The sequence below is a fragment of the Manacus vitellinus genome, unplaced genomic scaffold, assembly GCF_001715985.3.
Source record: "Manacus vitellinus isolate BGI_N305 unplaced genomic scaffold, ASM171598v3 scaffold_10_pilon, whole genome shotgun sequence".
NCBI lineage: Eukaryota > Metazoa > Chordata > Aves > Passeriformes > Pipridae > Manacus > Manacus vitellinus.
Window position 1 is genome coordinate 8,168,492 of NW_021938838.1, and position 14,262 is coordinate 8,182,753.

General features: G+C 53.5%; 1 protein-coding gene across 2 annotated transcripts in view; it reads left to right on the top strand.

Annotated features, from left to right (window-relative positions):
- Positions 1-4,899: 4,899 nt before the first annotated feature.
- ACSF3 (acyl-CoA synthetase family member 3) overlaps positions 4,900-14,262 on the top strand; it is a 56,784-nt gene continuing 47,421 nt past the window's right edge. Inside the window, exons 1-3 of one of the 2 annotated variants that reach the window (XM_029964811.1) lie at positions 4,900-4,924; positions 7,590-8,312; positions 9,685-9,840. In XM_029964811.1, the coding sequence (XP_029820671.1) occupies positions 7,620-8,312; positions 9,685-9,840 (849 nt within the window). In that variant the 5' untranslated portion in view covers positions 4,900-4,924; positions 7,590-7,619. Of the gene's footprint in view, positions 4,925-5,010; positions 5,093-7,589; positions 8,313-9,684; positions 9,841-14,262 lie in introns of those variants that run through there. The other variant, XM_029964808.1, reaches the window with a different exon arrangement.

Consider the following 14,262-nt stretch of genomic DNA (forward strand, 5'->3'; position numbering starts at 1 on the left):
AAAGCCCATCCCAGGGATGGCAAGTGCCGACACAGACCAGCGATGCTGCATGGCGAGAACGGCTCCCATAGACACACCTCTTACCCAGCATCCGTCTGCTGCGAAGGGAGGCCCAGGAAATTGGGAAGGGGAGAGTGGAGGAGGGACTTCTGGTGATGGGTGGGGGGTTTTGGGGTGCCCTCTGGCCGTGTGTTGCTCGACATGGCTGTCTCAGCCTCATGCAGCACAACATCCCCACTTCGTGCCGAAATCCTGGCCCCGGCAGTGCAGTCATGTCATGGCTCCATCCTGGCCAGCCATCGGCATCACAACCAACCCCGCTTTTCTGGCTTTTCTTCTCCAAATTCCTGGGTTTGGTGTCTTTTTGAAGGGAGAGGTGGGAGTGTGTCTTGGACGTCTACTGTAGCCTGGGTTCTCCTGGCGCCAATAACCCAGGAGGGTCCCTGAGGCCAGGGGACATTGGTGGGAACAGCTGGGCTGGAAGTAGGAAACAGAGCCAGCCCAGTTCCTGTTCAAGTTCTCCCAAAATAAGTCATTTACTGAGAGCCACGCTCACTGGGAGCCATGGGGATCCTAGGGCTGCCCCCTGCCCCCTCTTCAGCCCCACAGCAAAGCCCCATGGCACAGCCTGGGGGCACAGAGCACAGTGAGCACATGGAGAGCTGCTGCCATCCCTGTTTAACAGGTTTACCCCCTAATCAGGGATGTCTTTAATGGAGTTGGCAGGAGATACCAGGAGCCTTCCATGGGACAGGATGGGGTTTAAGTGGGTCCTCCTGCCATGCAGCCCCCAATATTCCTGTGTGGTGGCACATCCCAGCCCAAGAGCTGGCGGTGACTGTGCTGTATGAAGATCCCCAGAATATCCTGGTGTGCCACTCTGCCCATGTCCCTGTGTCCCCATGCCCCGGTGGCTGTGCCCCAGCCTGCCCGTGTCACACGTGCGCCTGCCATTTCCTCAAATAAGCAGTTAATCTCCATCAATCATAATTCCGTGCAATTATCATAATAGGGCCATTTTGCACTTATCCTCAGCACGTGACACAGGAGCCACTTATGGCTCCACTTCACGCCGAGCAGCTCCGAGCTGCTCCTGTCCCCAGGGAGTCCCGATGGCAATCGTGTCCCCCACAGGCCCCTGGGGACAAACCTGTGCCCTGTCACTCCAGTGTGGGTAGTGGTTCTGACAATGGATGCTCATGTTGGGTGGGATGCAGGCATGGGGGGACCTCTGAAATACAGAGGAGAACAAGGGAAAGAGGGAGATCTTGTCCCTGTCTTGTGCCTTCCCATCACAGCAGCAGAAGCACAGGGATTAAACCCCCAAATGGGGACACTTAATCTGGTTTCTCCCACTTTATGGCCCTACCAGCCCTGTCAGCCTCCTGGTTGAGCCAGTGCCACAGGGCATGTGGTGGGGGACACCCGGCACTGACCTTCCGCTGGCTGGCGGGGAGCAGATTAGGGAGACTGGGAAGTGATGAGGCATGAGGGGTGGGGGATTAGGCTCCAGCAGATGGATGGAGATCAAACATTTCACTCCCCCTTGTTTACAACACCCTCCTGGGCAGCAATCAGGGATCCCAGCATGCGCTCCGGTTCTGTCCCTCCTTGGACTGGGGCAGGATGGGGATAGGGACACAATTCCCATGGTCTTGGGGTGTCCCAGTGGGGATGGATGGGCTCCCATCTCGCTCCATCCTCATCCGAAGCAGCACTGTGTGGCAGCTTCCAGTTCCCCCATGCCATGCCATGCCATGCCATGCCATGCCATGCCATGCCATCCCACACCATCCCACCAGGATGGAGCCTCTGGCAGCCATGGTGCTCTCCCTGAGCTCTGAGCTCCCTGGAACCCAGCGGTGTTTGCGGTGTTTACACCACCCAGTAATTACTTTCCTTTTTTTTTTTTTTAATAAATACGGATGTGCCACAAGTAAACTCGAACGCAATAAAAGCTTTCTGCTGGATCCATAATTAATCACTGAGCTGAGTAAGGCGGCGGGGGGGGGTGGTGGCGGAGAAGGCGGAAAACCCTCCCTCCGGTGTGGGCTGCGGGACTCACACCCGGCTGGGAGGGAGGGAGGGGACAAACCGCGGTGGCATTTTCGGGACATCCCAGTGTTCTGGGGACCATTGCAACAGCCCCATGAGCCGGGGCAGGGGGGCCATGGGTGAGCAGGGCTGTGGTGCGCCCCGGTTTTGGTTTTCTGGTGTCGGGCTGCTCCATGACATTGGGTGTTCCGCTCCCAGCTGTGATGGCACATCTGGACTGACCCCTCCCAGGGGATCCCCCCCCTCCTCGCAGCCCCAGGTGGGAGCGTGGGGCCCCAGAATGGACGGCAGTGGCCGGCTGCTGCTCGTGGCCGCGGCTGAGCATCGTCTCCGGGGATGTGGCTGCCTCCAGATGGCCAGTGGGCACCAGGTGCTGGGGGTCGGAGCAGCAGAGGGTGGGTCGGGGTGGACATCTGGTGTACACGGCCAGCTGGCCCTGCCGCCTGCCACGGTCGGGGGGGACAGCCCTGAACTCCCCCCCTCCCCAGGGTGGGGGGTCTCTGAACACGCTGAAGAGGCACAGAGGAGCATCCTGCCTGACACAGGAATCCATGGATGTCCCAAACCTGTCCCCACCCCGTGCACTCTGTCCCTGCCAGCCCCTGAACCACCACGGGGGGTGGTGACACCCTGCTGGCATCAGAGACCCCCCTGTGGGCACACATCCCTTGACGAGGGGGGTGTTAATCCCTGCTGCCTGCGGGGCCTGGGGAGGCCAGTGACAGACGGCAAGTGTGAAGTGGAGAATGACAGTGGCATTGGCAGGGCCGGCGTCGTGGTGACAGGGCCAAGCTGGGCAGTGGCAAGGCCAGGGTGGGCACAGGTGCAGGGCAGTAGATGGGCACAGCTACCCTGAACCCTCTGCAGGGAGGTGGCACCTACTGTCACTGGGGGCCAGCCCAGAGCCAGGGATGTTCAGACCCTCCTGCAGCAGCTCTGCATGGGACAGGTGTGTGACAGGGGGCCAGGAAATAGGGAAGGGGTGTAAAATGGGAAGGGAGTGTGAAATGGGAAGGGAGTGTGCAGTGGGGAGGGAACTATGCAATGGGGAGGCTTGAAATGGGGAACGGGAAGAGAGTGTGCAATAGGGAGTCATGCAATGGGGAATTGTGAAATGGGAAGATGTGAAATGGGGAGGGAGCCATGTGAGGGAGAGGTGTGAAATGGGAAGGGAGTGTTCAATGGGGAGTCCTGCAAGAGCTGTGCAATGGAGAGGGAGCCCTGTGATGGGGAGAAAATGGGGAGGGAGATGCGTGATGGGGAAATGTGCGGTGGGGAGGGGGCTGTGCAGCAGGGAGGGAGCTGTGCAATGCTGAGTCGTGCAGTGGGAAGGGAGCTGTGGGACCATGAAATGGGGACACTTGAAATGGAGAGGGAGCTGTGCAATGGGGAGACATGACACGAGGAGCTGTGCAGTGGGGAGGATAGGGGGAGGGAGCTGTGTGATGGGGAAGCGTGAACAGGGAGGGACCTGTGCAATAGGGAGATGTGGAACAGGGAGGGAGTGTGCAATTGGGAGCTGTGAAATGGTGAGGGAGCTGAGTGGTGGAGAGGTGTGTAAGAGTTGTGCAACAGGGAGGGAGTGTGCAATGGGGAGGGAGCCATGCACTGGGGGGGCACGAAATGGGGAAGAAATGGGGGGGAGAGTTGTGTGATGGGGAAGTGTGCAACAGGGAGGGAGCTGTGCTGCAGCCGTGCAATGGGGAGGGAGCTCTGCAGTGGAGAGTCATGCGATGGAGAGGGAGTGTGCCATGGGGAGGGAGTGGTGTGATGGAGAGACATGGAACACATCCTTTGGGGAGCTGTGCAACAGGAGCTGTGTGACAGCCGGGCAATGGGGTGCTGTGCAGGGGAGACGGTGCTGCATAACAGGGAAAGGCTGTGCCACAGGGAGGGAGCCAGGAGATGGAGAGATGTGCAAAGGGGAGCTGGGTAAGAGAGGAGATGTGCAATGAGGAGGGAGCTGTGCAATGGAGATTTGTGCTATGGAGCGCTGCGAAATGGGGTGCTGTGCAATGGTACTCCTTGCAATGGGGCTCTGGGAGCTCAGCCGGAACATGCTCGTTGGCTGCACGCCCCCGCCAGGCCCGGGCTCTGCCCTAGGCCAGGCTTTGCCCTAGGCTGGGCTCTGCTCTAGGCCAGGCTCCCGGCCCTGTTTCCGCTCCCACCCCGCTGTGCCTCATGGGCTGTGGCCGCCGGCCCCGGTGGAAACACACCTGGGGAGGTGGGTGGGGGGTCACCCCGGCTGTGCCGCTTCACGGAACACTGTGTACAGCCGGAAAAACATGGCTCCACCGGGGAGCAGGGCTGGCAGGGGACACACTGTGTGCCACCCGGCAACCTCTGAGCATCCCTGGGATGTCCGTACATCCCCAAGGTGTTTGTGTGTATCCAGGATGTCTGTGTGTCCCCGAGATATCCCTGTGTCCCAGGGATGTCCATGTGTCCATGGGATGTCTGTGTGTCCTATGGGTGTCTGTGCGTCTCTAAGATGTCTGTGCACCCCAGGGACTTCTCTCCACACCTTGGAGGTCCCATGAGTCCAGGCGATCCCTCATCCGTGCCAAAATCCCGAAGTCCCGTGGATTGGGCACGTGGCCCCAGCACCCCCAGGCAGAGCTGCAGCTCCATGATACCATGAACACCCGCCATGACATCAGAGGACACCATGAGGACGCTCCAGGTTGCTGCAGTGACCGTCGGCTCCGCGGCGCCCCCAGCCCCGCCCCCCGTGAGCGGTTTGGGGCCAAATCCCCATAAATCAGGTGCGGGTTGGTGCGGTGGCGGAACGTTCGTGCGCGGAACGTTCGTACCGCCGCGCTGTGTTCGCCCGGAGCCGTCCGCGGGYGGAGCGGTCCCCCGGCGGCAGGTGAGGCCCGCAGGAGGCGGCGGGGCCGGGGCGGCCCCGAGGGGGTCCCGCAGGGTGCGGGGCCTGTGGCGGGGCCGCGGCGAGGCCGGTCCGTGCCCGCGGGACTTCGGAAATCGTGGGACGAGGGGTTTTCCTGCTGCTTCTGCTCTGGGGCGTGCCGTGAGTAGGGTGAGGGCAAAGAGCTGGGGGGGGACCGGATAGGAAAAGAATTAGACTCCTCCTTCCCGTGAGGGCGGTGAGGCTCTGGCACAGGGTATTCCGTGGATGCCCCATCCCTGGAAGTGTTCAAGGCCAGGTTGGAAGGGGCTTGGAGCAACCTGGTCTAATGGAAGGTGCCCTTGCCCATGGCAGAGGGTGGGACTGGGTAGGCTGTAAGGTCCTTTCCAACACAAACCTTTCTAGGATTAAATATTTCTCTATTTTTTTTGGTGAGAAGGGGAGAATAATCAGCATCTCAATCATTATTTGATACCTTTCTCACATCTCTTTCTCTAAATTATTATTTTCCAAGAATAAAGTATTTTTTTGTCTCCTCTGTTGTAGAAAAAGCCAGGAGTTGCTTTGTATTTATGTCTATAAATGAGGAAAGGATGGAATCCTGCAGGTTGGACTTTCAGTGATAGTTACATCACCAAGCCACGATCAGAGCTGGAATGATGATTATTTCCTATTATAACTCAGTTTGGAATAGCTCAGAGTAACTCCATGGATCATTTTACTTCAGGGAATGCAATTTATGCCCTTTGTGTTCAGAAGGTGCAGAGGGGGTTGTCACAGAGTGGACAGGGATGGGTCTGCACTGGGTCAGCTTCCAGTTTGCACTGGTTTGGTTGTGCTGGGAGCTGGTGGGTGCCCTTGGCTGCTTTAAATTCCTCAGTCGTAGGAGGATGGGTTTGGACCCTTCCCTTCCCAGGGGGAGGGGTTGGACCCTTCCCTTTCTTGGGGGGGACAGACCCTCCCTTCTTGGACCTTCCCTTCCAGAGGGGTTTGAACCTTCTTTTCCAAAGCAGCAGAGCCCCATCTCTGTGCTGCTATGGTCTTCCCATGGGCCCTGGTGACAAACTTTGTTTCCAGGTGTGCTGTACCAGACTTTGTAGTCCCAGTTATCCCTGGGGAATGGGAGGGGAAAGAAAACAGCCCCTGGATTTACTTCCCCCTGAGTGTCTGTAAGTCTGCACACGTAGACAAGCCCAGTTCTCTGAAGTCCCTAATGCCCAGGCCTGGCTGAAGGTGCTGCTGTTTATTGCTCCATTAAATCTAGACTCATGGGAATGGGATAATGGGATTTTTTTGGAAGGAGCTGTTGTGAAGGAGCAACAAACACCTGCTCTGGAGCCATACAGGGAACAGGGAGAATGCTGAGAGCAGGATCCTGAGAAACCACTGCTTCCAGTTAATGTCCCAAGTTTGGTTTAAGTTATGAAATGTGTTGGCTCTTTATCTTTTAGTCTCTGCAGAGCAATGGAAAGATGTCACACGAATTTGGTCATGACCTGCTTTGTTTTTTTCCATCCTGGTGGCAAATGTCAGGGGTTCACACAGTCACCCCACTCTGGGTTTGAAGCCTCTCTGCTCCCCCAGATGTTTCCGCAGTAAATCACAAGTTTGTTTTGCAGAAGCAGAAATTGAGGTCAATATGCAAAAGAAAATATGAGCAGAGCCGGTGTCTGGGTGGAGAAACGCTCCGAAGGTGGAGGGGAGAGACTGCGGGGTTACAGAAAAACAAACACTTGAGCTGGGTAAAGCCCTGCTCAGCAATTCCCTGGGGAACTGCCAGCCTAGATCCCTTTTGTTTCAGCTCCTTCCCACAGTGGGGAGCTGAGCTGGGAGGCCGTTTGAGCCGAGCTGCTCCACTAATAGGCATTTATCAAAAAAATTGTAGGAAATCAAGTTGTGATTGCTGGTGCCAAGGAAGTGTCACGGACACTCTCAGAGAGTGAGGACTTGTCATCCTTTGGCTGTTTCCTCTTGTCATGGAATCTCTCTGGGGATATTTTGGTGGTAATTGGATTCTGTGCAGTAAATCCCTCTCTCTCCTGCCACAGGCCTGTTCTCTCCTCTTTGCTCCCCATTGCTGAGGGCTCTATGGAGAGGGTGCTGCTTCCTGCTGAGTTCCCAGACAGAGCTCTAGGCTGTGCAGAGGGAGTTAGGATTCTTCATGGAATCATGGAATGGTTTGGGTTGGAAGGGACTGAGGGGATACCTCAGAAAAATATTAGGAAAAAATTCTTCCCTGTGAGGGTGGGGAGGCCCTGGCACAGATTGCCCAGAGAAGCTGTGGCTGCCCCATCCCTGGGAGTGTTCAAGGTCAGGTTGGACAGGGCTTGGAGCAACCTGGTCTAGTGGAAGGTGTCCCTACCAATGGCAGGAGTGGGACTGGATGAGCTTTAAGATCCCTCCCAAACCATTCCACGATTCTATGAAAACTAGGTCATAATTTAAGTTAGCTGGTTTTTACGGATGTGGGGGCTGTGCAGGGAAGGGTCTCAGGCTCCTGTTTCATCCAGACACTGCCCAGTGTGCCAGGGATATGACAGCCTGAAGTGGGGACATCAATAATACAGTGGATGTTATTCAAATGAAGGCTGCCACTTCTCCTTGGTGGGAATAACCCCCTGGGTAATCTCTGCACATACTTATCTGCTCCTGTAATTGCTTTCTGCAGAATCACTCCAAAACAAGTGGTGCTGGCGGGATGCTGCTCTCCCTGCTCTTCCCTCGGCTGAGCCGGCCCCTCTGGAGCCGTGTCCGGGACCTGTCCTGCTCCAGATGGGGGTGGAAGAGGGCTGGCTGTCCCCACAGGGGTCTGCAAACAGCCTGGGCCACCTGCAGCAGTGACGTCACCCCTGTCTTCACCAGGGCTTTGGCTTTCGGTGACAAAATTGCCATCATTGACCAAAACAGGGAGCACACGTACAGAGACCTGCTCGGCCAGAGCCTGCACTTATCCCGGGAGATCTGTAGAGTTCTGGAGTGCTCCAGCAGGGACTTGAAGGAAGAGAGGATCTCATTTTTGTGTCCCAATGATGCCTCGTACGTGGTGGCCCAGTGGGCCTCATGGATGAGCGGGGGCATAGCAGTGCCCCTGTACAGGAAACACCCCGTGCCAGAGCTGGAGTACGTGATCCAGGATTCCCAGAGCGCTCTGGTTATCGCAGCTGAGGAATACGTGGGGAAAATAGCCCCTATTGCTGAGAAACTGGGAATCCCAATGCTGCCGCTTCCCAAGTCCCATAGTGATGGATCCACAGGCCACACAGCTGTGGAAGAGGGTCCCTTGACAGCCTGCTCCTCATGGAAAGACAGAGGAGCCATGATCATCTACACCAGCGGGACAACGGGGCGGCCCAAGGGTGTCCTCAGCACCCATGAGAACGTGCAGGCTGTGGTGAGTGCTGCTCCCCCTCCAAAGTCTTGGATTTTGGAGTTGCAAACACACCTTCCCGCTATCAAATTCCTGCAGGGAGCTAGGAGGCTGTAACTCAGAAATCCTCAGCACTTGGAAAGTGAACAGCCAGCAGCATTTGAGGCTCTAAACCTTGGTCTGGTGGTGTTGCTGCAGCTGCATCCCAGGGCAGGTGGACTCTCCTCCCTACTTTCCTGGAAAGCAGAAGGGATGAGACCTGTGGTAAAAAACCTGATTTCTTTGCAGTTTGCTTTTCTACGCTGTGACTAGGAAAGAATCTTTTCTCCTGACTGGAATGTATCTTAGCCCAGCCCAGTGCTGTGTGAAGCCTGTGCATTATTCAGGTCTGTATCCCCAAGGCAAAAAATCCATTAGCTCTCAGAGCCAAAAGGAATTAAAAATTTGAATGAGCCTGCTGACTACATCACCACTTGGTTATCAGTGCCTGCAACTGCTAGACTCCTGCCATTAGGGAAAAAGGGCAGGGAATACAGCAGGCCTTAGGGATAGCTCTGGGAGCTGACGTTGTTCTGGGCGCTCAGATACCACAGTGTCGGGTGTGGAATGAAAGCCTTGATGGATAGAGCCAGGGCTTGGCTATATTGGGCAAAGAATCTCTTCCCTTACAAATATGCTGATCATTTGGGGGTGGCCTGAGCAGTTCCCATCCTTTGTGCTGTCCTCCAGAAAGCCTTAAAGCTGCTCCCTGCACTGTGGAAGAGGATTGTGAGGGACACGACCAAATTCCACTATTCAAATGCTTTTTTATTTTTGGGTGGCTGGAGATAAGTTTTCCAGTTGCCAGCACTGGGCTCTGAAGGGCATGGTCACCCCGAAACCTGATAATTATCCCTTCAGATAATTATCCCTTCAGAGCAGAGTTTTTTGGAAACTTGTTACATCAACATTTTTTACTAACATGAAACCTACTTTCTGCTTATCAGTGATTTTCTGGTCCTACTGTTTATCCCTTACAGATGCTAAAAACCTGGTGTCATCAGTGTCCAAACAGTCAACAGAATTCTGGGAAAATTAGTTTTTTGATTACTATTGCTGCTAAGTCTGCATGTGTAGCAGCATGCTGATATTTTTGTAGGCCCTGCTTAAAATCACTGTTGACTATTTCTCAGCAACAAGGAAGGGCTTTGCTGATATATAAAGATGCAAAAGGTGTTCCTCTTCTGTTCTGCTGTTGTGGTGGGAATTTTACTCGTGCTGATCCTAAAGGAAAGATTCTGTGCCCAGGCAGGTCTGGGATTCCTGCCGGCAGCCATGCCCAGGGATTTGGGGGTTGGATACCTCAGGAGAATCCTTCCTCCTGCCCTAACACTGTGTTGTTTGTTTTGTTCTGCAGACCACAGGGCTGGTTGAAAAATGGGAGTGGAAGAAGGAGGATGTCATTCTGCACGTGCTGCCTTTGCATCATGTCCATGGGGTGATCAATAAGCTCCTGTGTCCTCTGTGGGTGGGAGCAACGTGCATCATGTTCCCGGAATTCAACGCACAGATGGTGAGCCTGGAGGGATTGAGCCTTGCCTTTGAAATTCAGCAGCAGGACCCCGTGCATCGTAATTAGAGCAACTCTGGAAATAAGTTCTTTAAGAATTCCAGGCTCTTTAGCCACTGGCTGTGTGTGGTTCACAGCACTCAGTCCGGGGTAAATGCTATTCCAGAGGCTGCAGCTTGTTTAAGCGTGACGTACTTAACATTGCTCCTCCTCGTGGGGCTGGGGGTCTCTGGCTGCTGGTGGGCCCTTCCACGGACTCTAGGTGCAAATGCTCTTGGTGGGTTCTTAATTTTTTTAGTGCCAGGAAAGGTGGAAATGCTGGATTTTTCTCTTGGGTGCTGCTTGTGGCTGTGCTGCTTGTTGGCTTTTTTGATACCTTGCATTTCACAGAATCACAGAATCATTCAGGTTGGAAAAGATCTCTGAGATCGAGCCCAATCTGTGAGCAATCACCACCTTGGAACTAGACAGAGCACTGAATGCCATATGCAGTTGTTTCTTGAACACCTTCAGGGATGGTGATTCCTTGGGCAGCCCACTCCAAATTTTTCCCTTCCAATCCTATATCCGTAGTGTTTTGTATGACATTACATGACAGAACACAGCCTTTAGAGTTTCTTGCAGCTCAGGTAAGAGAAATACTGGTTCTCCTCACTTGCATGGAAACATTGCTCTTCCTCTGTGGAGAAACAAGTGTTAACAGAGCTGTTGGTTTGGACTCAGTGATATGAGAGAGAGTCTGCAAATCCAGACCTTCTCGCAGCTTTTAGGAAAGGTGGCAGGAGGGAAACCTTACCTGAATGATGCATTTATAATGTCGTTTTGTAGCTGAGCCAGGAAACACCAGTCCCAGTGTTCTGCTTCTCCTTTGTTCTGTGCAGCAGTGGCAGGTAAACGATGTAAAGAGAGGATGAAAAGGGACTAGAAACAGGGCAAGCAGCAGGAAGATGGAAAAGGTTCTACAGTTCCCAGCTCCTGGGGTCCAGCACCATTCATCCACATCTCCCAGTGTCGTGGATGGTGTCTGCAGTGTCACTGTTAAGGGATAATTGGGTTTTCAGGTGCTGCTGCCTCCTCGTAGCAGAAGGGAGATGTGTGGTGTCACTGCAGAATTCCATGGGAAAGTGAAAGGAGCCTGTCAAGCCTGTGCTGTGTAACTAAACAGGCTTTTCTACCTGTTTGTGTTTGTCCATACACTTGTCACACTGGAAGGACAAAGTGCACAGTTGTGGGATACACCTGGAAGCCTCTGGCAGTGCTGCTGCCATGTGAGGGTGAGCCCTGGCTCTGATCTGAATGATGGCAGGACCGGGGAAGTTCTTCAGTGCTTATTTCTGCTTCTCAGAGAAGCAACCACAGAAAATGGGCACTTCCTTCCTCGTGTCAAGATGGCTCTGACACCTAAACACTGATCCTTTGGGGTGGAACAGCTCCAGAATCCCAGAGGGGCAGCTCTGCACTCGAATTTCAAGAGTAAATTGGTAGGATGCTGCAGTAGAAGGCAGCAGGAAGGTCCCCTGGCAGCTGTAACCAGTGCTCTCTCCTTGATGGATGCTGCCAAATTGTCCTCCCCTGACCTGAGGGTGTGACCCCAAAAGCTTGGGGTGCGGCAGGCGTGTGCTGGAGCTGGGAGCGTGGCCAGTGCTGGGAGGCAGAGCCGGTGCCGGGATCCTGGAACCAAAGCCTCTGGAGGGCGCGTTGCTCCACGTCCTGTGCCACCGGTGATTGATGGTCCCTCGTCCCCTGGTGTTTTTCTCTGCTCTGCAAATCAATGAGCTGACGTTGAGGGATGGGTTCAGGATGGGGGAGCGGGACACCCCTCCTGCCTTCCCTGATCCAAGCTCTCCCCAGACGTGTCCAAGGGCACGCGGGGACAGCGCCGGAGGCAGCCGCTTGACCCTGGAGCTTGAACTTGGGCAGGGAGGTTGGGGTGCTGTTCTGGGGCCTCTCAGGTGCACTGGGGCTCTGAAGGACGTCATTTGCTTTTCTATTTTTTGTATTCCCTTTATTTTTCTGAGGGCCTCCCCTGGGAGCTGCAAGTGGTTTGATCGACACTACAAAGCGAGCACAGGAGGGTAAATAAGGCTTTCTTGTGGAGTTTAATGCAAGCTGCCTTTCAGTTCCACTCTATTTTCACCAGCTGTTTACAAAATGCCCTTTGCTACTGAAATCAGCTTTCAGCAAAGCAGCAGTGGAGGATTTTGCCAAAGGAGCCCAAGTTTTGCCGTGTGCTTTTTTTCCTTCGCTGCACCTTGAGAAAGCAGCCAATTATAGTGTGATATAAAGAAACTCGACTGGCAGCTAAAACACTTGACAGGCTGATCAAAACAAGGCGAGGAACTTACTCTCAACCTGCTGCAGACATATTTAGCCTTGAGTGATACTGGCAAAGGTTCAAGAGAAACCGCAGCAGCACGCCCGATGTGTGTTTGGTTTCTAATCACTAACACTTCATTATACAAAATAAATACTTTATTATTACAGTGTTTATTAAATTACATAATTTGCGGCATGGCTCATAGTCATGGATGCAGATGGCAGTCTGGGTTTGGTGGTGGGAATAATGCTCTTTTTTTTTTTTCCTGAGAAGACAGTTCCAGCCCCAGACCAAGGCTTGCTTGTCGTTCCCTGCGGTGCAGTGTTAGAGGAGGTGGCAGCTTTCAGACCTTTCCGTCTGTTTTTGGGAGCTGTCCAAGGAAAGGTGAAAAATCAGGACTGTGGAGTAGCCCCAGTGTCCTGACCAACATCCTCTCCCTCACTAAAGCAGCATCTGATGTCTGTGGCTGCACACAAGCTACTGCTTAGGCCATGAGGACTTGTTAAATTGTACTGAGGTGCCTCAAGCGTGAAAGTTGCTGCATAAAATCAGATTCTTTTTATTAAATGAGGACATCCATTACTCTGCACCAGCTACTGTACATGTTATAATTCACTTTATAGCACCATCTGTTAAGACTGTCTTGCTTAAGCTTTTTGTAGCATCTTTTTATTGCAAGTTATTAAAAAATATGGCTGCATCTATTAATCATTTATTAATAAAGGGTTTATAAATGGACCCTTACTTTCCAGAATTAGTCGACTTGTACGTGACATGCAAAGTCCTCTGGTGCTTGTACTCCATGGGGTGGAGTGTCTTTACAGGGAGCCCTTCTCTGCCTGGGGGCCGTGGGAGCAGCATCCACTGTGCCTGTCTGTGCTTCTGGGCTTGGAAATGGCAGGGATGGTTGAGAGGGAGAGTTTTCAGCACTGCTGTGGGCATAGAGCAGGCAGGAGAACAGCAGTGAGCCTGGCAGTGTGTTCCTCCCAGCAGCTGTGTGGGGCACAGCTGGCTGTGATATAATTATTTTAGTGTTTTTCAAGGGTGAGAACTGGGAGGGCAGAAACCTCCTCTGGAGCCAGAGCAAGCTGCAGCCTCAGCATCCCTACACGATCCTCCCACCATAACCTGCTTCCAAGCTGAGTTTACTTCTCCAGCTGTGCTGTTCCTGTTTGCATTCCTCAGCTGCTGCTGACCCTATCCCAGGTGCCAGCTTTTTGCTTGTGCGGGAGGAGACATTTAAAAGATTTTTATGCAGGTTTTGTGCAGTCTGGTGGCCAGAGGAGAAGAGATTAATGCTTTCATTAAGGGAGAACTGCAAAGTGAGCCTTCTCCTACTGGGCAGCAGAGAAAGCCTGTGACCAAATGCTTTTGGGAGGCTTCTGGGCTTGCACCAAGCACTCACTAGAGCATCCATTTCCAGGGGCTCCCTTCCTGCAGCAGTTCAGGCTGCTGAGGCTGAGCGCTCCCTGTGTGGTGACTGTAGCTCCATGGAAATGTCAGTGAGTCTGGAGAGATGGAGGATGAAGCTGTGTGCCCTCCATGCAGCTGCTCTTGCTGTGACAGTCACATGTTGACATCCCCATTCCAGACCAGGACCTGGCTATGCCAGGTACCCTATAGACAGGAGCATTTTGAAGCAAGTCATGAGGTCAGTGTCTGCTTTGCAGACAGCAGTTCAGCCTCTGCTGAGGCTTTTGGCTGAAGAGGATCCATTTTGAGTTTGAACAACAGGAACAGCTTATCTTTGCCTTGGACCATCTTTGCTCTTGCCTTAAGGGAAAGATGGTCTAATAGGAAAAGGCTCCCTGTCAGCTTTGCATTGATAAACACAAGATCAGATTCCAGGAGGTCTTCCAGTCTTTTGTGCCGAGTGGGAAATAAAAGTATTCAAAAACCTGAAAGAAAAAGCTTGCTCTGATGAGTGGTGGGATAAGCTTATGGAAATCTCCACTCCAGTGACCCAGTTGTGGCGTGTGCTGCCCGCTCGGCTCTGCCGGGCAGGTTTCAAGCTGTGATGTTCTGCCTGTGCAGTGACAGCCCTGGCTGTGCCCTGAAAACCCTTCCATGATAAATATGCCAAGATGCAGATTTACTACCCTACAGTT